A 27171-nucleotide genomic window follows, 5' to 3' on the forward strand; every position below is an offset into this window, starting at 1 on the left:
TCGTCGTATACATATTAGCATTAACCCTACAGCAGAATACAGACTGCTTACTCTGCCTGATCTGCAGCTTCCTTGATCCTCCTATGTGCAGCTTTCACTTCCTTCGTCTCTCCAAATGCTTGGAACCATTTTGTAATAAGGGGGTGCTTGTCCAAAGTCGACCCTGCAAACCCGTGCAAATGAATCCATGGCTCATAGTGGCAGTCGACAGGAGTGTATCCTCCAGGGATAATCGTCTCGCCGTTGCTCTTTTTAAAGCTGTCCTTCCAGTATGTCATAGCAACGTAATGTCTGCACTTGGTACCTTTCTAGTGCATCATCATTCTTGATCTTGTTGTGGAACCTTTGGAGGCTGTGTAAATACCGCCGTGAAGCATACAGGGACGGGCTAAAACCTCACCTGAACTAATTGCACTGGCTACTCATCGGAGCCAAGGTGGTCAACAAGAGGTATTCCCACGTCTCCAGATCCGCCTGATCCTGCTCAGTATTGCCCCTGGGGCCGATCTTGTTGTCTTTGTCGTAAATGCGACGTATATAACCTCTTAGATAACATGCATGTCTCCGGAAAAGCTTTGTCGGCGAGCCATCTGTGACGGATTCTGTATGTTACACAGAGCTCCGCCAAAGAATATGCGAACCCCGGAGTACATTCATCCAAATACAATGAGTAATCCGACATAAGCAATCCAGAGCGCTATTGCCGAGAAGTCCATCAAACGGTGTTTGAGAATGCCGTCTAAGACTTTGAGCCCTCCGGGTTGGGGGAATTAGGCAAATCCTACATCTCCCCGCCCAGACGAAGGCCAAAGCCAGTTCCGGCCACATGAAGAAGAAAAATATAAAGCTGAGACTGAATTAGTCTCTACTTCCATCTTTAGGGGTCTAGTAAAAGTATTCTAGATTGGGGAGAAAGCAAATCACCTTTGAATGTTGCATGAAGAAAATGGAGCAACTTGTCACTCCTATCAATCACTTGAAGAAGCCTCTGGAGATAGGCCCACTGAAGCTTCGGAATCGATTTGGGATGTCCTCGATTTCTCGAAATAGGTATAACTGGTTACTATGATTCAATCTGAGGCCGATTCCAAGCTCATACTTGCCAGATCGGACGGTACTTATCCCAACGAACTGAACGGGGAATACTTCTATCAGCGGGCTTTAGGGGGCGCCGGCTTCATTTGTGCAGGAGGCGCCCTCATTGAGCCACAGGGGACACCAATGCGAGAAACCCCTCAAATTAACACGCATGAACACATGCTTTCTTGGAAAAAGGTCGTCGACAAGGTGCACACTGTGCCTGGATCGATTTTCTTCTGTCAGCTCTGGCATTGTATGTCCCAACGCAGCATAACTGAGTCCTATGTTGATATTGACCTCTGCAGGTGGACGAATGACGTACAAAGACGCCAAAATCCAAAGGGATTACGGTAAACCTACCGTCGCGCCCAGCGCGGTTCAGGCTCGCATGGGAATTGCACCCGACAACGACGGAGTATACGACTTAGAGCCAGGGCTCGACAAGGGATATTCATTGCCAACGGCTATTGAGGATCCGAAAACGGTCGTAGAACAGTTTCGTCGATCGGCTATCTTCGCCAAAGCGGCTGGATTTGATGGGGTTGAGTTGCATGGGGCAAATGGATACCTTGTGGCACAGGTCTGCTTCGATATATTCTTGACGTGGTTAAGGCTATTCACTGACTTGACCGTTCAGTTCCTTGATGATGGTGCCAATATTCGAACAGACGCATATAGCGGTTCGGTTGAAAACGTAAGTCCCGATACCACCTAATAAGACCAGAGCGGAACTTAAATCACAAGCGAGCAAGGTTCTGTCTAGAATGTATCGATGCTTTAATCGACGTGTGGGGACCACATCGCGTCGGCATCAAATTGTCTCCGGCTGTTGGTCGAGGTGATCTGGGTATGTTCCCAGTGGAAAGACAGGTTGAGCAATTCACCTATCTTATCAAGGAGCTCGACAAGCGTCCCTTGGCATATATCAACCTGGTCAGATACCTTGGTGCGTCTAAAGCTCCTCCGGGGCAACTCAAAAAGCCAGTGGCTGACTAGTGACAGAGTGGATGGACATGGAAGTCGACGGCAAGATGCGCGGTCCTGTGCATCCCGTGTGGGCGACTTACCGCCATTTGATCAAGAACGCAAAAGTGTTCTTAAACGGCGCCATCTCTTTAGTTGAAGCCGAAGAGCTTCTGAAGGATAATACTGGCGATGTTATTGTCTTCGGTCGCCCATGGCTCGTCAATCCAGACTTTGCGAACGCAGCGATGGCGGGAAAAGAAAAGGAAATCTTGTTCGACTATAACTTTGACGTAAGTTCTCTTTTCCATTGTCAATTCTTGGGAAGTTCCTGATCGTGGACCCAGTACTTTGCGCAGTACCCACCTGGAAACCAGGCTAAAGGATACATCGATTACCCTTTCATAACCTCGAACTACAGAGCTCCACAGTTGGCCGCAGGAAAGTTGTGAAGTGAAGCAGTTGTATATCGTGCCAACGACGGTTGATGGTGCAGAATCTGCTAAACCGCAGTTTCCATGTCAGTCGGCTGAAGTCCAATTGAAATAGGGGTTGAGGCTTCTGCCTTTTTTTCTTTGTTTTTCTTAAACCTCTATTCCCAAGTCCCTCCTTCGTTAAGTTGTCTGGTTTCGTATAGCAACCACGCTTTGAAATGATATTGTATACGTATGTTTGTTGAGCTTTGAGTTAATAATATAAGATCACTATTCTTTCCGCCTCTGAACAAACCACTCCCTGCCAGACACATTGGCTTGAGAAGGGAGCACAATACGCACACCTATTCTGCATCATTCGGAGACAAGAGATAACTTGCCTCAGCCCGCTGGAATCGGCAATGCCGTCATCAATACTAGTAATGGTCTCGAGCAGCTTCTGCATAAATTTCCGGTTTCTCGAAGCACATGCTGAATTCGTAGTCAGGGTGATTGAAATAATTTACCCGGATGACAAACGAGAACGTAGAATCAGAGTGTCTCATGTCAGGAGAGGCGGGATACATGAACACCGTTCCTTCCCGTGGTAGATTTCGAGTATAAATGGTCCATAGCCCCTCAGTTTCTCGGTGAGAGAGTCAGTTTATGAAGTCTTTCAGCATTAACAAATAAAAAATCCACTACCGTGCAAGGTATCGATCGTCAAGATGGCGATTGAGGCGAATGGTTCAAACTACTCTTCTCAAATTGCCGCTCTCACTGAGAAAGTAGCCCAATTGGAACGCCGGCTGCAAGAACAGGAGGACATCGAAGCCGTCAGACTCCTGATCGACCACTACACCGCCCTTCACGACTTGGCTTTCCAAGACCCCAAGGCGCTCCAACAGTGGGAGGACCTGTTCACCGAAGACGCACACGTCAAATACGCCTTTGGAGAACACTTTGGGCGTAAAGGACTAGGGGCGTGGGCTTGGGGCCCCGAAGTCTCACAGTACGAACAATGCCACCTGCAGAGCAGCAATTTCGACATCAGTTTCAGCAAGGACAGACAGCTTGCGTACGTCAGGTCGAATGGCATCACCCACTGGCTCTACAGGCGGGACGAGCTGGACAAGCATTTCGACGCCGGGGCTGTGTACCGGTGGGCAATGAGACGCGAACCGGATGGAAAATGGGCTATTTGGAAGATAGATCTGTACTGTGCGTGGATGACTGGTGAAGACCGCAACGGCGTGAGCGGCACGAACAAATGAGCCAGGTACGAAACACTGATCTGTTCAATCTGGCGGTCACGGTTTTGCATCGAGGTCATGCAAGCATATGCTGTCGCTGAATCTCCCGAAAAGCAACAGAACGTGTTCTTTGCTAGGCCACAAGAGCAACTATGCGTTGAGATTTTTCAACGCTGTGAACGTTTCCGATTCGGCGTTTTGTCATTCTTTTTTTTTGGGGGCCAGATCATAAAGCCTGGCGAAGCCATCGCGCTTCCCAAACTCCGAGGAACCCCGTGCTCAACGAGAAGCTCCTCTCCGGCCAGGTGGGCAATCTTCTCTGGTCGGCGATCTCGAACTCCGGCGGACTCTACATGTAGGCGGGAGGCGTTTCGACCTCAGATGCGAAATCACGTTGACCTTGGCTAGATATTAGCGCCTTATCAGAGGCACCACCCGCGGGTACCCGTTGATGATTACTTTGTACTCCGTTCTTCGCATAATAGTTGGCATATCTTAGTAGTGGAGACATTCCAAATCGAACTAGTCGGAGATGGTCGACGTTCTCCACTTCGCGCCTGACTTCTTCTCCACGCCCCTATTCTTCAGCCTTGCTCACTCTACACACTCTCGCTCTGCACTGATGATGATGCGGAGGGAACTCGGGAAGCCCTCGCAAGAGCATGAAGCATAATGTAACGAACAGAGAAGCCTGCGTTCCAAAAGCCCACGTCCAACCACCTCGTACCCCATTCAGCTTTGTGTCAACCTAAAAGCCTGTCTTCTCCACATGTACTCCTCCTGGCTGTGCACGTCCAAATGCACCTTGTGTATGTCGTGATCGACAGTAATATCCTCAGTGTGGACGGCTCCTGCAATCGCCAAAGATCTCAGCCAACTCCTCCAGCGCAATGCCTTTCGTTTCGGGCACGAAGAAGTAAATCCACACCAGGCCACAGGCGGTGATGGAGATGAAAAGCTGAGGAAGCTTGGGTTAGAAACCAACAATATCAGAGTAGCAAGCAAATGGCTGCAAGCTTACCAGGAAAAATCTTCGGTGGATGTGTGCAAAGGCCGTCGGAGCAACCTGAAGATAGACCAAGTTCGTCAAAGCATTAGCAGTATAGGCGACGATGCTGCCCTTCGCACGGAGATTGCTGGGGAAAATCTCGCTGACAAAGACGAAGACAAAAACGTCGCCGCATGTTGTGTAACAGGCCTGAAACAAGAACAACATAGCAGCACCAGTAGCCAGGCCTGCCCTATTCGTGCCTGCCGTGCCGTAGAGAGCGCGGCCATGGCAGTCTCGACAGTAACACACGTCATGCACCCAGCCAGGTCAATGAACAACAGAGTCGGTCGGCCAAGGTGATCTGCGAGGCCGGATCCAATAACATTGAAAATGGGAGAGATTGTAATGTATCCAGCTTGGAAACACAGTTGGGTGAAGGCATCGTAACCGAGATTGCTCCATAGGGTTGAGCCCCGATTCCATTCGTCAGCCTGTGAAGGAAGAGACCCAAACATCTGGTAGACTCACATAATTGTTGATTACCAAGTTTCCTGTGCTCTGAGAAAGAAATGCCAGGGTGATGACGATAAGCACCCGTCGCCGTACGGAGGGCTTGCTGTAGAACTGCTTCCAAGAAACATCGCTGCTCAGGTCAAGCTCCGCTTGCTTCTCCATCTGGAAGAATTCGGTTCAGGTAAAATCCTCCTGATCGCCTCGGCCATGCTGACTCAACATAACCTTCAGCGAGGCATCTTTTTGTCCTTCCATGAGGAGATGGCGAGGTGACTCAGGGACAAAGAGGTACCCGATGGTAACCATCAAGGGGAATATCGTGCCCAGCGCAATTGGGACACGCCATTGGACTGTATCAGACACATGGAAAAATGCTACTCCAAATTAAGACGAGACAGCAAAGCCCAACGCGCACACTGCTCCATTCAATCCAACATAAAAGTCCCCGGTGCCTTGAGAGAGAAACGAGAAGGTGACTGGCTTATGTGATCCAAATAGAGCCACAGTTGAGGCACGAACCGATATCTTAAGAGCCCCGACCTTCAACCCGACTTTCTAGCCTGGTCTGAAACAGAAGGCTGTATCTGGGGTCCGAGATCCCTAGACCCTAGAGCATAGCTCCAATATCCGGCGTGAGAAGGCCGTGTTGTCGAGAATGACCAATTCTTCGCAGGAAGAGCGACCTCCCATGAGAGTCGAGTTTCTGGAACCATTGAATGGATAATTCCAAAAGGAGACAGCGCACTGCTCTGGCTGCTAGTAGCAAGTTCGGCCGAATTGCTGGCTGGTTGACTCGCCAGAAAAAAGCACCCGCACACTGCCCGGTCTCAGAGACTAGGAATTTGTAATCGATAAACGGAGGTCTTGGGGTGTTCGTCCGTCCGGCTGATTATAGCCTAAGTTTTGAGCACTTTGCTTCTAAATGCAGAGCCCCCTAACAGCAAAGAACAGCCAAAAATTGAAGTTGTGGACTCTGCAGTCGTGCCAAAAGGATGAGTCCAAAGTGCCCCCAGGTCATCTTCGGATCAGGGTTCTTTGGAAATGCAGAGCCTTTCATCAGCGATGCCGGTCTCGAGGCCACTTATGACCTGATTTCCAAGTATGGGATTAGCCGTCTCGATTCAGCGCAGCTTTACGGGGAAAGCGAAAGGCGGCTGGGAGAGACCAAGTCCGGGGATAGGTTCTCTATTGACACGAAATGGTTGATGGGATGGGGCCCAGGGACGGGGACAAAGGACGGCATTGTTGTTGGTGCAAAGGAGAGTGTGAGGAAAATCGGCTGTGTGGTAAGTGAAAACTGAGACACTATACTCTCCCTGCGCGTTTCCTTCTTTGTAGAAAGAAGACTCTGAGGACTGAGCTCCAGACACTGACTACCACATGCGTCTCCCCAGGTTGACGTGTTCTACCTTCACTGCCCAGATGCTAGCATCGCCGTGGAAGATACTCTGGCAGGCGTGAATGAAGCATACAAACTTGGCCTGTTCAAGCGCTTCGGGCTTTCCAACTACCCAACAGAAGAAGTGGTCAAGATCTTCGACCACTGTAAAGCTCAGGGCTATGTCCTTCCCACCGTCTTTCAAGGCAACTACGCTCCTGTGGCCCGCAAGTTAGAGACTCTCCTCCTACCCACTCTTCGAAAACTCGGCATATCCTTCTACGCCTACTCGCCCCTGGCCGGAGGGTTTTTGACGAAGACGAAGTGGCAGATCACGGAGGGTGCCGGCCGCTTCAACACTAACCACATGGGCGGGATGTACCACCAAATATACCTCAAAGAGTCGTATCTAAATGCTCTGGCCGATTGGGAGGATATTGCACGAGAGCAAGGCTGTTCTCGCGGAGAACTGGCCTATCGCTGGGTTGCCTATCATGGTGCTCTCGAGGCAGAGTGCGGTGACGGTATCATCATCGGCGCCAGCAAGTTCGAGCAGATCGAACCGACTCTTCAGGGTCTGCAGAAAGGAAGACTGAAAGATACCGTTGCCAAGAGAATTGACCAGCTTTGGGGGACTGTTAAACACGAGGCTCCTATGGATGCATTTGCCAAGTAGGATGAAGTCAGTCGAAGTCGATGACGAGCCTTCTAGATACCTTTGCACAGAATCTAAGTAGCTTTCGGCCACTTCTTAGAGCTCTCTATCTGACTGGACCGTTGGGCTCGTTGCCCTTGCGTGACAAAACTGTTCGTAATACTTGCAGTAGGGCATCTTCGGGACGATCAAGGAGTCCCATGCTCCTCCATGCGATGAATCTGTCTGGTCTGACCAGAATGCAGCCGTCTTCTTCAATCTCTCGCACCTTCTCCCACTCGAAGTACACGTCTTCATAGTCCTGCCTGAAGCCGATTGAATAGGCAGCAACTGGAATTCCAAGAGCTTTGCTTGCTTTGGTTGCTGCCTGCTTCCATGGCTCTCCGCCAATGCCGGTCAGGACGGTGAACTGTCCTTTACCAGCCAAGTCGAGCAGTGGTGTGGGCTTCGCAGGAATAGCCTTATTTAGCCAGACGTGAGGAAGACGCGATCCCGGGTACGTCGACTTTGTATGGTCGAGGACGGGATCTCCCTTGAACGATGGCATTGGCCCTTGATCGACTGTGTAGACCGCCGATGATTGATATCGTTGATTCATCTCGATACCCACTCCTTGGAACTCGAACCTTGTTCCGTGGATCGCCTCGAAAAATGCTTTACGACGGTCTCGGCCTGCTGCTGTGGCAGCAGAGAGCTCTCCAAATTCTGCTACCCGTGTGGCAGCATCGGGAGCTAGAATACCCGCAGCTTTCCAGAGAGGGAGGTGATCAAGGTAGCCTTGAAATGCTCTGTGTCACATCAGAAAGATATCTCCCAGGGTTGATGTCAGTACATACCGGTCAACAATAGCTTCGCCCACAGGCTGCCGTTCCTTGTCATATGAATCCAGCAACTCCGGCCCGGCAAGACCTTAGGAGAGGTTAGCCTGATAAAGTAATCACGCAATGTCGGCACCCACCTTTCAGAACGTAGGCAATCTTCCAGGCAAGATTATATGCATCTTGGATGCAGGTATTAGAACCTAGGCCGTTGGACGGTGGATGTCTATGGACAGCATCGCCGAGGCAGAACACATTCCCCTTCGAGTACTTTTCGGCGACGATATCGTTGATCATCCACTTGCTGATGTTCAAGATTTTGACTTCGACGGAATCATCGCCGATTATTTGTTTGATTCGCTTCATCCACTGCTCTTCGGTGGGCGGGGGATCAGGTTGATATCCTTGCACTGGAAACATGATGAAGACCCATTCGTACCATGGCTTCACCATGCGAGGAAATCCGATCCAGGCAAAGTCAGGATGGTCGATATCGTGCTGGTAACACCAGTGCAAGTTTCCCTTTCGGTACTGGACATGCTTGCTAAGATCTGCCTTGACGAGTACGTTCCATGCGAGACCTCCTCCAGGCTTTTGCTTGAGAGGCATTCCAAGTTGCGTGATGATTTTGCTTCGTGCACCATCTGCACCAAAGAGGTATCTGCACCGTATTGTGTAAAAAGAGTTAAAGACGATGTCTTTTACCAAGACGTCAACAAAATCGCCCTTGTGATGGTCCTCGAAACTGACAAATTCGGTGTTGAAGCGACATATGAATCCGCTCGTCGTTGCCTTGCGCACGAGGATAGGTTCCAGCTGAGTCTGTGGGAGATCAACCGGGTCGCAAGGACTGCATTCCTTGTATTTGGCTTCCAATGCTGGACCGTTTCCCCATGAGTAGAGTCGTGCGTACTCCTCTCCTGCCATGCTATATCCCCACAGGGTATGCATCATGCTCTCCTTTGGGCTGGCCAGCTTGCGGCATTCATCCTCTAGATCAATGTCGCGGAGACATTCTAGATCGACAGCGTCAGACTCATACACATAATTGACTTTAAATTGGGGAAGCCTATACCCAGTGCTGCCATATTCGTAATATGGGCTCGCGGTGTTTCTGCTGTTGTGGATGTCGCTCCAATCATGATACCTTTGATCCCTGGCCGATGTCAGTTTGACTGCTTCAAGGCTGCCTCTGACCATTTACCATATGATCCAAGGAAAGAAGCAACAGAACCTCCGGAAGGTCCAGTGCCTACGACGACGACTTCAGTTTCGAAGTCCGGCCGGGACGAATCCTTGTCGAGGGGTCCTTCGCTCGCCATGCCTGCAGAGACAATGTGACTCTTGAAGTACTTGCTGTTTGTAAGCTCGTTGAGGGGAGTAACAGGAGCATATTTGCTTTATCCATCACAAAATATTCGACGGTATCGTCGTCCCAGATGCCGGGCCTCCACTACAGGATTAGCAAAGACAGTGAAAGATATGCAGGTGGAAGTATGGCGCAGTCTGACGGCCTTTGGCCACGGCATTGGCGAGTGCCGGGCATTGTTTTGTGAGAGTAATCCCGGAACTTACCGCGGTTTGATGTTACCAGGCAAGCAAGCTAGACATTGTTGACCGCTACCAGCGTGCGGCTCGGATGAGACTGAGTATTTTCTTAGTCGATTTGTTGAACACCAGCATTTGTGAGGGAGTTGAGAAACTCGCGGAACCCCTTTCGAGGGTCGCGCCAAGCAGTATGCGAAATCTACTCAACACATGGAATAGACATGGAAATCTATATTCCAAAAATATGTTTCATGTCGTCAAGACGTATAGGAGCGACCACTATAGCCATCTCTTATTGCCCAGATGAGAGATAAATGCCCCTGCGTCTCCGCTTTCTACGCTCTTCTCACTCAAAACCTTCAAGAAAAAATCGACCGATTCTCGAGTATTCAGCAGCTTTGTGTAACTCGGTTCATATTTATTGAACTTCAGACCCTGTTCATGGCAGCCTTGCTTATTGAGTAAGCCACAGCCATATCCATATCCAGCTCGTTAGTAAAGTCAAGGTCGCCCATGCCACTGGATATTGCGATAACCTTTTCGAAAGCTCCTTTTCGTACCAGGGGAATGAATGCTGCAGTCGCGTTGATGGCCCCGATAACATTGATATTTAAACAATCGTACAAGTCCTTGTCGAATACTTCCACCAAATCATAGCTATTGGCGAATAGGGCAGAGTCAGCACTTCTCCTGAGATTAGATTATATGCTCGTGGGGGAATTCAACCAACTAATCTTCCAATGTTCGAAAAGCGGCGGGCTTTGCTATTAAGCCAGCATTGTTGATAAAAACATCCACACCTTTTCCGCCAGTAATCTGCTTGGTTTCCTTTGCTGCTTTCTGGGAATCCGTTAGCCCCTTTACACCCAACTTCGCGTCTAATGGCGAAGGCCAAAGAAAGTTGTAGGCCGCAGACATACCAGTAAAGCGTTGCGATCGGTAACGTCAGCCTCAATCACATGGATATTTTGAACACCATCGTCTGCAAGTTCTGCCTCTGTCTCTTTCTACCCCAGCACCAAAGCAACAATGATGTTGTCCGGACACTCTGAGAGTTTGCGGACGAATTCGTACTATTCCGTGCATTCAGTGGTTAGTCCGCAGTTTGATAGAATACGTCAAGAGAGCTCCATGCCTCTATACCCCGATCTGCTCCAGTGATCACATAGCGAGGCATTTTTCTCGCGAGATATTGTTGAACCTATACCAAGGATGAGGTGAGGTCCATTTCGTAATGTGACAGCAGAGTCCGATAATAGTGGAGAGGAGTGTTCAGGCCCGTCCGAAATCTCGCTCCAAAGATAAAGGTTCGCACAAGCCAGTCCGTGCGCAAACAGACGCCTGCTAATACTGAAAAATGGAATAGGTAGATCGATTCACAACAAGGAATGAGCGTTTCAGTTGCTCCAGCACAGAAAGCCGTATGCGGCATTCGGAGGACCGGTGGACAATCACGTCGTGATTGTTCGGGAATCTCCCAGACATCGTCCGAGATTCTGTGAGCAGTACTCCAAGCCGTGGTTATCGGCTAGTCATCCAATACAGTGGTCGACCAGGAGATAGGCTTCTTTCACCTATCTCCTCCCACATGACAAACCTCATTGTGGGACAAACATAAACAATCAGATATAACCTAAAGAGCTCCATAAGCAGTAGGTACTTCTCACCCCGCCCAACACTTGATACTCCGCTGACAAACTTGCTGTGCAGGCTATTGCACCAGTTAGAGGACAAAACGAATATATGTCGCTGGCAATGCTGCATGTTTCAGAATTTGTCCATATCTCCAAGGGGAGGCAAACGTAAAATCCAGGGAAATGCCATCATACGTCGTGACCGGAGCTAGTCGAGGGATTGGAGTAAGCGAGTTCTTCCAATTGCAATTCTACTCGAAATGCTGACCACAGAGTCAGTGTGGCTTCATCCAGTATCTCTCTCGGGATTCAGAGAATGTTGTAGTTGGCCTAGTCCGAGACAAGGTCGCGATAGACCGAAGGATTCAAGAGGATAGCTTGACAAATGTTACAATCCTCCAAGCCGATATTACCGACCGTTGTGCTCTAATCGTTGCTCGAGATGTTGTCGAATCCCTGACGGGCGGCTCGCTCGACTACCTGATCAACAATGCAGCGTATGTGTCCCACCTTACGACAGGGAAATTTCTCAATGAGTTCGAAAGCGACCCGACACTGCTAGTCGATGACATAAAGACAGCGTTCACCACGAACGTCGTCGGAGTCATCAACACCATCAATGTCTTCTTACCCTTGATCCAAAAGAGCCATATCAAGAAAGTAGTGACGTTGAGTTCTGGAATGGGGGATCTTGACTTTGTCAATGAGCTTGGTATCTGGGAATCAGCACCATACAGCATGAGCAAAGCGGCCGTCAACATTGCGGCTGCCAAGCATAGTGCTCGATATCAGGAAGATGGAATCCTGTTCATTGCCATTTCTCCCGGGGTGGTTGATACAGCGGCAGCTGCAGGTGAGTAGCTCCCCAAGATTCATTTATTCAATGACTGATACTTAACCCTCTCAAGCGCCTGGGATAGAAGGGCTCGTTCGGAAGTTTTTGAAAGCGGCACCTAACTTCCCGGGTCCAATGACACACCTTGAGTCTGTCGAACAAATTTTAAGCGTGGTGAACTCAAAAAGGGTCGAAAATGGTGATGGAGGAGCTTTTATATCCCACCGCGGGGACAAGACATGGTTCTAAGCCACGTTGAGACATAGCTGTGATAGCATGAATGTGAAGCCAACCAAAATGTCGGCAAGTTCTCGACAACCTCTTCGATGAGACTGTTCTGCCACCGTCCTTTAGTAAACTAGTGGTGAGTCCTAACTTTCCTATCGAGGTCGCGGTCTGGTGACTCTCGAGCAGCGTAGCAGCTCTTTCGAAGGATATGAAAGAAGTTTCAGATGCATATCCAACATTCTGGTGTTGTATTTGTAAAGTCGACGGAAAAGGGACTCGTGGTGTAGAAGCCCTTCAACCATAATTGCGCCAGGCCCAATCGTCAGTCTTTGCGCATTTGATTGAAACAAATTGCGAGCTTTAGCATGGTCCCTTAGTTTCACGAGGTTTGTAAACATATTCCTGGTGTGAACCCAGACTCGAGACGGCGACAATGGCATCCGCCAGCTAATCATATGTAGTATTCACTGAAGGTGAGGTGGAGTAGGTCTCTGAAGGGTGTTACCATTGGTGAGATAGTCGGGGCTCTCCAACACCGCATACGGTGTTTCTGGCAACTCCGGATTCCACAACGGCTACCCCGAACACCGCGCATAGACCAAACCAAATTTGCATAGTATATGTACTATGAGAACTCTTTGTGTGCATTCCCGCCGACAACTTGCTACGACATCTTTCAACATCTCCCTTGTTCCGTTTGTTCTCAGTGAGATAGACTTTTCTGAAGCGCACGCAAGCAGCCATGGCGAAAGGACTTGGCCACCCCGATTTTCAAGCGTTCAGACCATACGACTTCAAAGCCGCAAATGAGGATTATATGGCAAATGTCTTCTCCAAGCCGAACATGACTGTGGGAGCAAAGTCTCGCGTTGGCATAATCACATGTTGTGATGCAAGATGCAGTCCGGACCAATTTTTCCGCTTTGGCGAAAACGAGGCTTTTGTCATTCGCAATGGAGGTGGAAGAACTGCAACCATGGATGTTCTTCGAACAATTGCCAGTATCGAAGTATTAAGTGACATCAAAGAGTTGAAGGTCATTCATCACACAGGTATGCACTGCATGAATGACAGATCAAGGAACGCTTCGCTCATGTCGACACAGACTGCGGCGCTTTAGCATGCTCCGACGACTGGATCCGATCAATGATATCGAAAAACGACCCAAGCATGAAAGACGGACCATTCCTGGCGGGATCGAAACAGTGGGCGGAGGCGTTGACCTACTATGCATTTTCGTGGGAAGAGGGGGAAACGGAAAGAGAAGTGTTGGAAAGAAGCGTGGTAGAGGACGTCCAATTTTTGAGGAGCCACCCCTTGATTAAGCCGTCGATCCCAATCACAGGTTGGATCTTCAATCAAGAGAACGGTGCGGTGGAAGAGGTCGACTGCGGGCTGCAAGATGGACGCGATCCTCGCCTGATTGAACTGCTCAAAGAGCAGCTTTCCAAGACTTTGAATGGAGAGATGAAAGGCGTCATTGCAAGCATCGGCAAGACCGCCCACTGATAGACGGTATAAGACGCAGATGCTTCTTCACCCATATAACTGGCTCTCTGCTGCATGTTCTTCTGGGGCGCTTATGATATCTGCGACCTTTTTCTGCCAGCAACAATGAAAAATCACTGCGGGATAGTTCGTACCATCGTCTCGGAGCATCTTTATTCCCTTTTTTTTTCTCCGCATGATCTTGTAGGCTGTCCAGCTTGTCTTTGGATGAACGTTTGGACTCCGGTCGGAATGCTGCAATGGTCAGCTGAGAAACAGGTCTCCGTACAGCTCCATTGTTGCCCGACCAGGTGGATGGAATCTTGAAATCAGTGGATATAGTACCTCAAAACACGCACTCAAGTGTCTTTGCCTGCTCAGACAGACTCTCGGCTAGATTTTGGGGGTATAAGCTCCGCAAACAAGTCCACAACATATTGTGAATTGGTGTCCTTATTGCACAGACCAGCGCAGCCATTCTGCCAGAAGAGGGTCTAGGAGAGATATTCTGGATGACTAATGATTCGCGCGTCAGGATCCCATTTCCCTCTCTTTCCAGCTTTTGGACGATCCACGCTCCTCTCGAGAAGTCCCACAGCAGCAACGCATTCTTAGGGATCCTCACTCCTATCATCAAGGATGCGTCCAGCACATTCATAACTCTTGTCCATCATCAAAGCGCGTGCATGAGAAGCATCTGGACGACTGTAGGACGCGACAGTTGAGGCTAAGACCACCACTGGTTCTCTCGAACGAAGTAAGATTGCTGATGTACGTATCGAACCATGGAACACGCTAATCCCCGCAGCGAAGAGGCATTGTGCTGAAGAAATTTAAGCATGAGCTCGGCCACAGAAAGACTGGATGATGTTTGTGCGCACCCTTAAGCAGCAGGAAATCAAAAGGGGATCGAAATCTCCTTAGACAGCAACACGTGCTGCACGTGGCACCGTGTGAATATTGGTCTAAAGCAGGCAAGCGGCAAAGTTTCCAAATGGATATCTCCCATCCACATCGTTTGACTTCGTCGTACTCAATTGCTTCAACTCGGCCCTGGTTTTCCATCACTGAAGCGTCGATGTTGCTCGGTGAGAAGTCCCAGCAGGGAAACAATGATCAGCCTAACCACATCCACAACTTGAACGACTGTTCTTCCCTCCCCATCTGGATGCCTCCTGCTCGCTGCAAATGGCCCAAGAACGCTCTGCATGAGTTAGAAAGAGGACAGCAGAGCTCGATCAAGCAAAACGTGATTTATTATCTGGAAACACACGCATCGCCTTCAATCTATGATGACCCCTCGGAAGCTTTCATGTAGGAACCATCCATTGGTCTGGGGTGCAAGATGTGAGACTCATGGAGGTTGAGCTCGCAGCCTCTACGCTGGAAGTGAGAAGCTATCTGATGGACAGAATATCCAGCTCGTCTTTCATTTCGGCCTACCTGACTTGGATTCTGTCCTCCTTGTGAAAGCGGTGAGTTGAAATCATCACAAGGTCAAATAGGCACAGTCAACATTTGCTTTATGCGTGATTCCGCCCTGGCTGCAAGGTCGTCTATGAAACAAGCAACTCGTCTTTCTTTCACCAGTCCAGGCTGTCAGAAATCTCGTTATCCTGTCTCTCGAAAATTCTTCACCGAGGCTGAATATCTACCTGATTTCGCCCACCGTCGAAATCCCAGAGACGACCAACTGCTCTTTACTCGGATCTAGCTCATCTCAGCTTTGCCAAAGACATGGACTCTCGCAAGGAACAAGAAGCTGGCCGACAGCGCATGAGAGATCTATTTGAGCAGAGAGAACTAGACCGTGGTAGTCTCAGACGCAAACATATATTCAAGACTCCGGAAGAAGAGGCCAAGCAGGCAAAAATGAGACTCACTCCCAACGCGCAAGCCAGAAGACAGCGAGAGCTGACGGCAACCCGTGGAGCAGCCCCTGTATTCAATGAGAATATCTGGAGCGGTGAGAGACGCGGACCTTCCCATGGAGAAATACGTTCAGTCAGTCCCCGAACTCGGGTGGATGAAGAGGAGGAACGCGCTATGGGCAAAGACAAGGGTGACGTGAAGAAGAGCTCTGTCAGCGACGGTCGGGCCAGGGGGTCGGGATCATCGTATAACGGGAAAATGAACGACAACAAATTCCCTAAATCTGCCCCGGTCGCCAAAAAGAAGTCTTCTTGAGCCATTTTCTCTGCTGGTAAGTGATTCTGAGCACACGTGGACTCTGACTTTCAACACTCCCTGCCTGATTCTGAAGCTAACGACCGACCTTTCCAAAGTTATCACCGAACGACCGTACAAACGTCTCCAGATGAACGTCTCGATGTCTATTGTTCCAGTCGTTAAAGACGGAATGCTAGCTTCCTCCTGGAACAACACATGCTCCGCCTCTTGAGGGGATCAACTTCACATGCATACTACATGAGCCGAGCTTTGCCCATAGAGGATTTTGCCCCAGGAGGCGACATTCTGGAATCAGGACACTCAGTGATCGACCGTCGTATCAAACCCAACCAAATGCCGGGGATTCAAGATACTGCTTAATAGCCATGGGTCGCCGGAAGCCGAGGATCACTCACGCCTGCCTCTCTCTCACAAGAGGAAGCACGACCTGGGACGAAGTGAATTTGACGGAGGGGGAAAAGGTCTTGAATCGTTTCATTAAAAAGAGTTGGTCGCCGTTCGCCGTTTGTGCGTTTTGAAATAGAAGGGCTTTCAAAGGTATTTGAAAAGAATTCCTGGAACCATTCTATCTCGTTCTCATCAAGCTCCTTTTTTGTGTAAATTGGTTCTTTCCCCTTTTGTTTCGAATTCATTCTTCAGTCCCCACAAAGTACTGCGGCGGACAAAGCTGTCCGCCCGCCCGATGAAACCATACCCATGGCTTTGCCGGAACGAAACCCTTGCCAGGGCTTCCACGATGACTGATAACATCCACCTAGAACGACGACAAAGGAAAGCCTGTGCACAAACTCCAACAATGGATGTGCCATCCCAAGGGTATCCAGCGATCCACCCGCCAGGCCGAAGACCATATCCGTTTGACCCTTGATACCCGCCAAATCACGCCAAACAGTGTTCCTGATGATAGAAAACACACAATGAGAAACAATGAGGTTCCCATACTTGCCTTTCTCCATAATCATGCGTCCACCATATCGTTCCCCCAAGCGGAGGCATACTTGGAAAAGTTGGACCTGCTCAGCCTCTAGTCTCCATCTTCATCCTCGCCCTCACGTCCCCTCTTCGATCCTCTCTTCTCATCCTTCTGACCCTCCTCGATCATCATGAGAAGGTCGCTGACATAATCCCTTAATGTCCGACTCACACTCAATACATGAAAGAGTCCGTGCCTATGAGCCGCAAATAATTGCTCGTTCAACCCGACCCCATCCTTCTCAAAGGGTTGGCCATGTCTGCTGGCATATCGCGCCAAATTCCGTAGAATCATAACGCTCATCCAGGGTATCCCGCAGGGATGGCCGGTTTGATCCGTCGCTGTGTAATGCCATTCATGCGTCACCTGGATGGGGTCTGGATCTTTGACGTCTTGCGCCAAGTGGTGGATGATTTTGGACTGTTCGCTTGCCGCCCTGGGGATGTGCATTTTGAAATGAGGGCCAATCTCGTTGCTCTTTGTTAGTGCAGATTGTCGTCCGCAACCTGTCCACCGACAGATCCACGTTTCACCAGATTTTGGCATAAAGCGTCCTTCAGGCGTCTTCTCGATCTTCAGATGGTCTGTCATGATGTGATTCCATAGAGTTTCACGTTTTGTATGCCAAACAGGACATATATTTCGCGGATGGACTTGGCCATTCTGGTCCTGCATATCCGAGCGAGTCATATCCCACAGACATTTAAACAGAGGTCGACCTTGAAGATCGACTAGAATCCTCCGAGCCTTGATCCCCTTGATGATGAATCTTGGGGTTGGACCATTAATCACTTGGGCCTGGGCGGAGACGAAGGTATTTGACACATTCTTGATGAAGTCGGCCGCAGGAACGGGATTGTTCTGCGCAAATTTGCCCTGATATGCTTGCCAAATGGCGATTTGGGTGATGTCGTCGGTCGGAGACTCTTCAAAGCAACACCGTAGCCACCTTGACGAGCGTTCGGGCTCCACAAATTGCAGAAGATGCGCATGCACTTCGGGTGGAATGATTGGGATGGCGGCTGGAATTGGTGCCACTTTAGGCGCCGGTTTCGCCGCGACGGGTTCTTCGTGCTTGATTGACTGGTAAAGGAGAAGACTCGTAAGGCGCGAAATGATATTTGGTAAAAGGTGGAAAGAATTAGCGAGCAGTTCCGTATTGTTCTCGGGAATCGCTGTGTATTCGTAGAGAAAATCGAGTGACGTTTCGAGAAGTTCGTTGTCGTCAAGAAGGGTGAATGAAAACAATCGTTCGACTGTCGAAAGAGGTACATCAGTGAGACGATGTGCATCAGGCATTTCGAGGCCAATTCTGTTGATTGACCTCAAGGCTGAAATTAACATACCTCGGTCTTCGGACTCGAGGTATGGAAGAAGCGACTTGTACAACGGGTCTTCAGGTTTCATTTCCCAGTACCTGGTGACTTGCTCTGTGATTTCGAGAGCTGACTGCTTGAACTCGACGATTCTAGGTTGGTGTGGAAGTGAGAGGGCAATCGTGAGGAAGTCCTTGAAGAGGGGGAATTTTTGGATAAAAACCGCATTCTCCTCGAGGATCACCATATTGCGGAGGACGAGGATAGCCTCCTTCAACTTCTCCAATCTCTCTGAAAACTCGGCCGATTCCAAGTCCTTATCCAAGACCCTTGGAGTGACAGCTTGTATGCGTTGAAGCAAGTTTGATGTTCCAAAGGCTGCATTCAGGGTGTTGATCGGTTGGCCTTCGTCATCTTCATCATAGCTGATCTCCCATTTGACACCACAGATCAGTTGGGTGATCTCCAGCGCCTTCTCGAGCAGACCCTCTGCGAGGAAGGGAAATCCTTCGAATTTGTACTTATCGCCGCGCTCGAATGACACCTTGACCAAATGGTGTAAAGCAAAGTCCTGCTCTTCCTGAATTCCTGATCGCAAACCTAAAAGGCACCTTAAGTAGATATTCGGGCCACTCATAGCCGTCGGAATCGATGATTTGAGGAACTGCTGCGGTTCGGGCAGGGACCGAGGCATGCTTGCGGCTTTGAGATGGGCCTTGCGAGCGTAGTACAAGGTGTCATTTCCAGGGGTGTGAACTTGTCGGAGGGTCAATGCGACCGGTTGTCGTGGCTCGTACCTATCAAACCAGTCGTAACTTGGGGTGCGCGGGTCATTTGAGGTGTTTGTGTAAGGCTGTTGCGAGGGCGGCGGCACAGAGGGAGAGTCAGTTGCGCGGACATTGCGACTGCGCGGAGGCGCAGTGTCGGGCTGGAACATCTGCGTGCGCTTAGGGTCTTGTCTCAGTTGACCTAGAGTAGTCGCGTTAATGGAGGGAAAGGTAGAAAGATGTTGGTGAGATGGTGGTGAGAAGACATACGGGTGGGATATCTGCTTGCGCTTCCTTGCTCTTCGAGTTCGGTCTTTTCGCGCTTGGGCGTCACTTGCATGTCGTCTTCAGTGGACTCTGCCCCTGCTCCCCCAGCGTCCGCCATCGCAGACTCGATTGCCCCTCGATAGCTAGGTGGAGGATAGTTTTCGCGCGTCCGGGTTCGCAGGTCGCCGCCTTTTGCACTGACGTCCTCAAGGATGTCCCTTGGCGGCGGCTCTTCCCCCCAAAATGTGGCAATTTCGTACGCCCTGTTCACAAAGCAAAGTCACGGGAGTGTCAGTGAATAGTGTACACAAGGAAAAGAAGACGTGTTTGGTGTCACTCTTGGTCACTCACGCTAGATTCTTGTAATATACCGTTTTGAGTTGAAATGTCATGACGGCCTCGTGGGTTTTGCCAAAGCCAAACTCCTTGACGAGGGTCCTCCATTGCATTCGTTCTGAAGACACGGCATCATATCCGCCTCTTTCCATGACCAGTCTATATAGCTTGTGCAAGGAGATGGGCCGGCCACTAACTTTGCCCTCGCGGTCGAAGGGGGTTCTGTTGCAAGGATCGTTCTGTCAGCGTGCGTACCGTATGGCTTGTGGTCTCGCGGGAATGTACGCACCCTCGTTGCTCGTGAAACGCGGCAACATCATTGAGAAACTCCTCCTCGCTCTCGATCATCCTACCGGGCGGAGTGGCCATCTTGGTCTTCGCTGGTCGAGCGTACTCGGGTCGAAATATCACCGGGAAATATCTGCTGGATCGGTCTCGGTCATGGCGGCGCCGTGGCGTCAACGAGGGGAGCAAAGATGGTGGCGAGGGGAGGGGGGAGCAGAGGATTGAGGTGAATTGGAAGCGATGTCGAGAATTTCAACGAAGTGATGCTGGTGCACTGCGCTTTTGCAGTTTGCAGTTGAGCAGTTAAGGCGCACTGGGCGCATTCACTCTTCTACCCAGTGCCCTTCACTTTTCTCGGCTCCCGCCGCTCGGATCACCATTCCCGAACTGGCTGCCGCAGTCACTAACCAAAGTGGTACGTACCGAGTACACGGTACTTGGTACCTGAACTCCCAACCTCGAAACGCTCCATCGTCCTCGCTTCCATCATATTCGAACCACTGTCACACACTGCTCAGGGCCATATTCCTGGCCACCTCTATATCCCTGCTTGCTCAAGCTACCACTTCCCGTATCTTTCATGGTAATGTCCTGCTGTAGTTCTGCTGAGTTATGCCGCAATGCCTTCTCAAGGATCTCAACTACTGTCTCAATCATCTTCCTTGTGCCTTCCTTTGCTCAAATTCTCTTATGCTACGGTGTCTAATGAAAGTATCGCTCCTATACCATGGATCCATCTCTCCAGCAAGGATGCTCTCTTTGCCATCTTTGAAAGCAGCCCTGTTCAACTGGAAGACGGTCGGACTGAGGAGAGGCAAAAATTCAAAGTCTTACAAGATCCTGAAGTCATGGTACAGGGAACCGCTTCAGAATCGCTCTTTGGTCATTGCGGACAACGCTCATCAGCTTACAGGAAGAACTGGACCTCAATGCGTTGTCGGTCGAGGCCCATCGTGCTCTAATTCAAGCCCCAGCCGCTACGACTGTCAATGTCCCTCACGTCGCCATCATTGTCAAAGTGCCTATGATTGCTATCAAATATCCCATGCCCAATGGACAGGTGACAAACTCCCATACCCAAGCCTTCAATACTCACTAGTCTCTAGATCCGACGTTTTCAGATTCGCTTCTCCAAAAACGAAGACTATTATGAAGCTATGAAAATGCTTTCGCGGGCTAATGTGCCTACCGTCGAAGCCGGTACCTTTCCAGCTCATAAGCCACAAGCAGCCCCAAGATCAGCTGCACCCAGCCTGTTAGCACCTAGTGACTCTGCCTCTCAAGTTGGATTGTCAATAATGGGGCAGAGGAACTACGATGACATGTCCGCACTCTCGCTGTCTCGGCCAGCGGCAGCAGCTCAATCCGCAATGCCTCCGCCGCAGATGTTTCTGGCACCTGCACAACCGGCACAATATCCTTCGCGTGTACGGCCACTAGCTGATGGGGACTCGCATACAGCCTATGTGTCGGACCTCGGACCTGGATATCCCAAATCTAACATTTCACTCAGTACCGCCACGACTCTCGTTCCCGAGAAACAGCAGCTCAGATTCCGTGCTACACAACCCCCACCAGGGCCCGAGGACGGTGTTGGCGTACGCAGCCAGCAATCGACCAGAGTGTGTCAGCAGCACCTCGGGTTTCAAGCGCCTCGAGGCGAAACAGGCCTAGGATTTCGTGGAGGGCAATTGGTACCGCAGATAACAAGACCTGAAGTCAATGATCAGATCTGCTCTATGCCTGCAGGTGGCAATGCCGATTCTGCTAGCAAAAAGGCGAGAAAGTGTCGACAGCCCACGAGTGTGGAAGCGAACGACTCAGAATCTACCACCACCACAACCGCAAAGGGTAGGGGAAGGCGAGGGGTTGCCAACAAGGCCGCAAAGACTCCAGCAGTCAAAAAGCCACGAACTGCCGCAACACGTAAGAAGACCGCCGCAAACAAACCTCAAAAAGACAAGCGAGTGCCAACCGTTGATGAATTACTTCAACAACCGGGATACAGTTTGCTCCCAGACAGCGCGATCACTGAGCCCCGAAGCTTTCCGTGTGCGCAAAATAACCTAGCAGAATCCGACCAGACAAAGGCCCTGGAGATTGCCGAAACAGAGTACCATGCGGACCAGCCCCGAACCCAGGGTAGCCCATGCCTCGGCGGCACAACGACCAGGCATATAACTCGTTCTGCATCTCGAGCTCTTTCAAGCGTTCCGATACAACACGCCGCAGGGGACGACGGAGATGTCTACAAGGCCGCCCCTCCGCCATGTACGCCGGCAGACCAGATCATTACCAACGCTCCAACTCCAGCATCGCCAGTAGCTCAGGCACATACTACTGCCGCTCTTCCTCAACCTATGTGTCTTTCGCACTCAGGAGAGCCAGAAGCTGCGCCAGATTCGCAAGCAGCACAAGCTCCACCTCTTCCTGTAACCGATGACGTCCTCCTTGGCCTTGCTCAAAAGTGCCTTTCTGCAGACCCGGCCTTCGACCTCTGCTCCGCCCGCTCCCGCCTTGAGGCCTGGCTCAATCTACCCGAGCCAACACAAGCGACGGCATTGAGGACCTATTTCTGTGAGTTAATTATGACGGATGGGTTTAGCCAATTGTGCAAGAGCGTCGACCTGTTTTGGGAGGGCGCCATTTTAGAGGGGAGGATGATGAAGATGACAACGGCGGCGGCGGCGGAACCCAGTGCAGGAATCGAAGCAGACCAAGAAGAGGTTTGATTTGAAAAAAAAAAAAAAAAAAAAAAAAAGAAAAGAAAAGAAAAGAAAAACACGTACAGCAGAATTGGGGCCGTGCCGGGGAGACGAAGACAAACGGGGGCACTCAAAACCCCCCCAAAAAAGGAAGGTGAGCACCACCCAAGACCCGGGGCCATGCATGCATCCATGCACTCGCTACTTCACTCTAGTAAAAGGAAGGATTTGAAAATTTGCCAAAAGAAAGGAAGGAGGCCAGAAGAAGGAATTTATTTGCCAGAAGAACTTGTGTGTGTGCGCAGAGGAAGCAACAACGGACGCAATGCAATGGCATTTGATTTTACAGACTGCTGTTCGCCTTAGACCTGGACCTGGAGGTGGTGGGCCCGAGGACGTACGTGTTAATAGGGGATGATCTGGCCTTTGGGCTTTGTGTGGGAAGAAGAGCAGTATTCCACTCAATGGTACTTACTTAGAACTACTTCGCACCTATGTAGCAATAGCTACCTAAGGATGGATGGGGCATTCAATGTCTGATGTCTACCATGAGATAGATGACGGCAGTTATGCATGGAATTCAACCAAGGTCATACGCTTCTTGCGAGTTGAGACATCCATGTTAAGGAGAGGAAGATAAGTATGTCAATTCAGTGGACAGTAATCTATTCATGGTGACTCGATCAATTCCTCTCAAGCTATCATCTATCTATGCGGTAGAGAAAGCGCTCCTCTGCCATAATCTATCGACCTGCTCATGCTGATGCTCGTAACACGGATCATTTGTGTGGCGCACAAGGTAAACAGCGAACGGGTCACATCACCTTCTGCTATGCTAAGTTGCGGCAGTAAGGACAGTGAGAGATGAGAGTGGTGGTGATGCCCAAGCCCCTCCCATTTTCTTTTGATGCTTTCGCTACCAGTCGAAACATCTGTAGCAGCACCAATAGCCATAGCCTGCCCAAGTATTCGAGCCATGAGAAAGAAACCCAACATACACAGCACAGATACGTTAGGTCGGAGAGAGAGCACAGCAACCAAGAAATACATTGCTTGAGAGCTGATTCGAGAAAAGCGAGAGCTTGCTGAAGAGAGAGATCAACAATCGTGAAAAGTCGGAGGTTTGAATGTGTCTGCATTTTTTGTCTCATTGAGGCGCCGCAGAAGTGGCTTTGCTCGTACAGCGCCTCCTGCTCTGCAAGTTGACACGTACACAAGGTGTATTGAAAAGTGGAAAGGAAAAGGGTGGTCGTGGCTGGACCAATGCGCGCTCCGGCGGTGTCGTCGTCTCCGCGCTCCAACGCTGAAGGTCGTCTTAAACAGTAAAGGAAAACGCCATGTGCGAGGTCCACCCAACCAGGATGCTGTCACCAAAGCTATGAGCTGGTATAGCGCAATGATGCACGCACAAAAGAACAGGTGAAAATTCTGGGGTATAGCTCGATAGGAGCTCAAAAAGCGAATATCGCTATCAGGTTGCGTCCAAACCTCATCTCATCCGACGCCCAAGATGACCCCCTGAAAGATGATGAAACACCGTTCCGAACGCCGGGCTAAAACGCAATTGAAGTTGAAGAAGAAAGAACACCGCTAATATGACAGCATTCGGTGGTTGCGAGTACGCAAGACGTCAACCCCAGGTCTTGGTCCAGCAACAGGGGTATACTGCAGGCCTATGTCAAGGTCCATATCGCTATCCAAGTTTCTTCGGCCCATGGCAGTGGGACTGGAGTCAAGAGGTGAATGTTGGCCAAAGGCGAAGGTCTGGGCTCGAAGAAGTTTGGATCTTTGTTTCACTTTCCCGAGACCACGCTCGCAGTCAAGAACGTGTTCCTTTGCATCCATTTCGACATAGTTCTGAGGGTAACATCGCGATTGATAATCCTTGAAAAAGGTGCTATAGCCACCATCTAGTATGTAGGCTTCGGGGTATGTGAGTGCCGGGTAGCGATCAGCATTGACGGCCCGGTCTTTGTTGCGGATGTACTTGGCCATAAGAGGCGCTCGATGAGCAGAATATTCACAGTGAAAGATAAGAAGGGCTCTCGGGGTAGGCTCGACGTCGAAAAGCTGCGCTGACAGCTTTTCCTTGTCGTTGAAATTTACAGCACCTTCAATATGGCCGCCGTCATACTCGTACTCGAATCTGCAGTCAATAATGACTCTCTTCTCATACAGATGATCGAAGCGACCGTCTAGAACTGAGACCATTGTCTCCTTTGTTATCCTAGGCAGGCAGCCGGTTTCACCTTCCGGCGTGAAGTGGGGTAGCTGAGGAACATGAGGTGCCTCAACGTCCATGATTGAAGGCAGTAACGGGGGAGGGCTGAGTCGTTCTTTTTCTTGTCTCATTATGTCTTCCGGGTGCTCAAACATGCTCAGCGATCGTCGGAATTGCTTTCGGGGCCTCACAAGAGGATTGGAAGTTTTTCTCATGTGATTTCCGACAGGGGACCCATTGCGAGACGAATGTCCAGAACCAGAGAGACTTGGACGGGATCGAGGAGGAGCAAAGGCCGGCGCACCTAACCTTGGGGCCAACTTCTCCTGGCTGGGCGAGTCTGCAAATATCTCGGATAGTGACAGCGAGGAGGATGTTGCAGGTTTGCTCGAATAGTTGCTATTGCCGAATCTGAACGGCGGTAGCTGACTTTCGGGCGCAGGTCTCTGGGACAGACTGCCGGTACTGAAGCCCTTAGCTCTGGTTAATGACGGCCGCAGAAAGCCTTGTTTCCGTCTGTCTTGAGGGAGGTTGATCTGGAATGACTCGGTAGGCGAATCGCAAGACGGTGAAGGTATCGACAGTAACGAAGTATCAGTGGGCGTCAGGTCCGGGGTCGGTGACTGGAGCTGAATTGCCACTGTGCAGAAGGGCATTTTGTGCGGCAGGGGTGAGATGTCCAAATCCATGTCCATCATGTCATTTGGTGCGGGAGAGGAAGACGGTATAGGAGGTGTGGTGAGGGTTCCTTTTATTTTTGACAACGTCAATTGGGAGATTCGTTCACCAACGACAACCCTGTACTCACTGTGGCCTTCTTGTGCAAACAAGCTGTTGGGAAAGAGTGCCCTCCGAGGGGTGGGTAGTTGCGGACTGAGCACTAGTTAGCATTGAGGTGAACTGTTTCTGTCATGGCAGGCTGGATGCAGACCTCTGGTCAATGTGGAAATTCTGTGAAAGATCGGCAGCCAGGCTGGCGGTGGGTGAAGACCCCCGAACCGATTTGAGGCTGAAGTAGTCCGGTTTTGGCTTCTTCATTGACAGATCTCTGAAGTTGAAGCTGTTTGTGCCAAAGGATTTGGCAGCCGCAAACGACGCAAAGGACGTAGGCCCGTCTGCTCTGTAGCCACCACCGCAATGGCCCATGAACGTTGGAGGCTGCATTGCCGCCAACGGTGACGAAGCCTCAATCATGTCGCCGAATACGAAGACGTTGACTCAATTGCTCCCTCTTATATTTCCATTGACCAGCCACCCTTCTAGAAAGGCCGTCGGTGAACGGTACCACCGAGGGTGCTGTCTGTTTGGATCTTGTCCGGAAAAAAATCGGTTACACAGGGACGTCGAGGTCGAAATCTCGGCGGAGATGGAGAGAATTCTGGTCGGTCGGTGTCAACTGAGGCTTGGACAGAACGATATCGGTCTCTTCTAAGCAATCATACTGCTCGAGGTCCCGGGGGCTCGTGGGTATGTGGTCAACCTGCCTGTCTGCCAGTGACGGTGAGGCAAAGGCGGTGATGAAGATGCCAAAGCAAATGGAGAGACGGACCACCGAGCAGGAGCCTCTTCTCGCACTGACAGGAGACAGAAGACTGAGAAGAAGCGTCCTTTGACCTGCAGCTCGGTGGCTTGAAGAAGGAGGGGAGAAGGAGGAGTTTTAAGGCCGGTGCAAAGTCAGGTCCTTGTTGTTGCTGGGCAGCATTGAAGTTGGAGAAGTGGGCGGGACGACGCTGGGAGCAGAATCAGCTTAGCTGGAGCTTCACTGGGCCTCTCGCTGGATTCACTGCAGTCTGCAAGGTACAGAGACCAAGCGCCCCAAGAGCCCCAAAGGGCCTAGAGACGCACTGCGGGGCCTCGAGTCCAGAAGACTGGTTGGCACCGAACAACCGCTTGACTATGGCACTGGCTACTAGGCTTTGGCACTGGCACTTCCACAGGCACTGACAGCCGCTGGAGGCGTTGGATCATCTCTACTGTCTATGGGTCGAATGATCAAGTATGATTACTAGCCAAGCTATGATTGACCGTTACCGGTCGAGATGCACGCACGCACATGTTCACTCACACACAGACCAGCGGATAGGGAGACTAAGGTCCAGAGCGCAGTTCAATGTGAGGAGTGACAAGTTCAGCTGTGCCCGCCGCGACGCCCGTCGAGTATTGCCCATTCCTGCTCAAGCTGCTCAACCTAAGCCTCACTAGCCCACTGGCGCACCAGGCCTGCCTAAGCTCCACCTCCACAGCCCAGAAGGCCCCCAGGCTGACAGGCCAGGTAGCTCAGGTAGCTCTCCGTGCCTGGAGCCTCGCAGCGGGC

General features: G+C 50.5%; 13 protein-coding genes across 13 annotated transcripts; 7 read left to right on the forward strand and 6 right to left on the reverse strand.

Annotated features, from left to right (window-relative positions):
* Positions 1–56: 56 nt before the first annotated feature.
* A1O5_00877 (uncharacterized protein) lies at positions 57–540 on the reverse strand (the record flags this gene model as incomplete). The annotated part of the gene is made up of 2 exons (XM_007741496.1): positions 57–352; positions 407–540. Coding segments are annotated over 2 exons (234 nt in total), but the record flags the coding sequence as incomplete, so codon positions are not given.
* Positions 541–1065: 525 nt separating this feature from the next.
* Positions 1066–2495, forward strand: A1O5_00878 (uncharacterized protein; the record flags this gene model as incomplete). Its single annotated transcript, XM_007741497.1, has 6 exons — positions 1066–1333; positions 1386–1660; positions 1718–1774; positions 1825–2026; positions 2083–2336; positions 2391–2495. The coding sequence occupies 6 exons, from the start codon at positions 1066–1068 to the stop codon at positions 2493–2495; spliced, it is 1161 nt and encodes a 386-aa protein (XP_007739687.1).
* Positions 2496–3184: 689 nt separating this feature from the next.
* A1O5_00879 (uncharacterized protein) lies at positions 3185–3730 on the forward strand (the record flags this gene model as incomplete). Its single annotated transcript, XM_007741498.1, has 1 exon — positions 3185–3730. One exon carries the CDS (start codon positions 3185–3187, stop codon positions 3728–3730), a length of 546 nt encoding a protein of 181 aa, XP_007739688.1.
* Positions 3731–4544: 814 nt separating this feature from the next.
* On the reverse strand, positions 4545–5375 carry A1O5_00880 (uncharacterized protein; the record flags this gene model as incomplete). The annotated part of the gene is made up of 4 exons (XM_007741499.1): positions 4545–4667; positions 4731–4907; positions 4934–5191; positions 5229–5375. The coding sequence occupies 4 exons, from the start codon at positions 5373–5375 to the stop codon at positions 4545–4547; spliced, it is 705 nt and encodes a 234-aa protein (XP_007739689.1).
* An 830-nt stretch (positions 5376–6205) lies between these two features.
* Positions 6206–7267, forward strand: A1O5_00881 (uncharacterized protein; the record flags this gene model as incomplete). Its single annotated transcript, XM_007741500.1, has 2 exons — positions 6206–6499; positions 6608–7267. 2 exons carry the CDS (start codon positions 6206–6208, stop codon positions 7265–7267), a joined length of 954 nt encoding a protein of 317 aa, XP_007739690.1.
* An 85-nt stretch (positions 7268–7352) lies between these two features.
* A1O5_00882 (uncharacterized protein) lies at positions 7353–9386 on the reverse strand (the record flags this gene model as incomplete). Its single annotated transcript, XM_007741501.1, has 5 exons — positions 7353–8034; positions 8083–8155; positions 8205–9080; positions 9140–9220; positions 9269–9386. 5 exons carry the CDS (start codon positions 9384–9386, stop codon positions 7353–7355), a joined length of 1830 nt encoding a protein of 609 aa, XP_007739691.1.
* A 654-nt stretch (positions 9387–10040) lies between these two features.
* A1O5_00883 (uncharacterized protein) lies at positions 10041–10530 on the reverse strand (the record flags this gene model as incomplete). Its single annotated transcript, XM_007741502.1, has 2 exons — positions 10041–10269; positions 10343–10530. The coding sequence occupies 2 exons, from the start codon at positions 10528–10530 to the stop codon at positions 10041–10043; spliced, it is 417 nt and encodes a 138-aa protein (XP_007739692.1).
* Positions 10531–11429: 899 nt separating this feature from the next.
* Positions 11430–12330, forward strand: A1O5_00884 (uncharacterized protein; the record flags this gene model as incomplete). The annotated part of the gene is made up of 3 exons (XM_007741503.1): positions 11430–11471; positions 11526–12099; positions 12155–12330. 3 exons carry the CDS (start codon positions 11430–11432, stop codon positions 12328–12330), a joined length of 792 nt encoding a protein of 263 aa, XP_007739693.1.
* A 721-nt stretch (positions 12331–13051) lies between these two features.
* On the forward strand, positions 13052–13818 carry A1O5_00885 (uncharacterized protein; the record flags this gene model as incomplete). The annotated part of the gene is made up of 2 exons (XM_007741504.1): positions 13052–13361; positions 13415–13818. 2 exons carry the CDS (start codon positions 13052–13054, stop codon positions 13816–13818), a joined length of 714 nt encoding a protein of 237 aa, XP_007739694.1.
* Positions 13819–15534: 1716 nt separating this feature from the next.
* On the forward strand, positions 15535–15984 carry A1O5_00886 (uncharacterized protein; the record flags this gene model as incomplete). Its single annotated transcript, XM_007741505.1, has 1 exon — positions 15535–15984. The coding sequence occupies one exon, from the start codon at positions 15535–15537 to the stop codon at positions 15982–15984; it is 450 nt and encodes a 149-aa protein (XP_007739695.1).
* A 1027-nt stretch (positions 15985–17011) lies between these two features.
* Positions 17012–20015, reverse strand: A1O5_00887 (uncharacterized protein; the record flags this gene model as incomplete). The annotated part of the gene is made up of 4 exons (XM_007741506.1): positions 17012–19245; positions 19314–19573; positions 19662–19868; positions 19936–20015. The coding sequence occupies 4 exons, from the start codon at positions 20013–20015 to the stop codon at positions 17012–17014; spliced, it is 2781 nt and encodes a 926-aa protein (XP_007739696.1).
* Positions 20016–20551: 536 nt separating this feature from the next.
* On the forward strand, positions 20552–22663 carry A1O5_00888 (uncharacterized protein; the record flags this gene model as incomplete). Its single annotated transcript, XM_007741507.1, has 3 exons — positions 20552–20782; positions 20845–20991; positions 21038–22663. 3 exons carry the CDS (start codon positions 20552–20554, stop codon positions 22661–22663), a joined length of 2004 nt encoding a protein of 667 aa, XP_007739697.1.
* A 1563-nt stretch (positions 22664–24226) lies between these two features.
* A1O5_00889 (uncharacterized protein) lies at positions 24227–26051 on the reverse strand (the record flags this gene model as incomplete). Its single annotated transcript, XM_007741508.1, has 3 exons — positions 24227–25605; positions 25666–25730; positions 25789–26051. The coding sequence occupies 3 exons, from the start codon at positions 26049–26051 to the stop codon at positions 24227–24229; spliced, it is 1707 nt and encodes a 568-aa protein (XP_007739698.1).
* Between the last annotated feature and the right edge of the window lie 1120 nt (positions 26052–27171).

The sequence above is a fragment of the Cladophialophora psammophila genome (assembly GCF_000585535.1).
Source record: "Cladophialophora psammophila CBS 110553 chromosome Unknown aczJe-supercont1.1, whole genome shotgun sequence".
Lineage (NCBI taxonomy): Eukaryota > Fungi > Ascomycota > Eurotiomycetes > Chaetothyriales > Herpotrichiellaceae > Cladophialophora > Cladophialophora psammophila.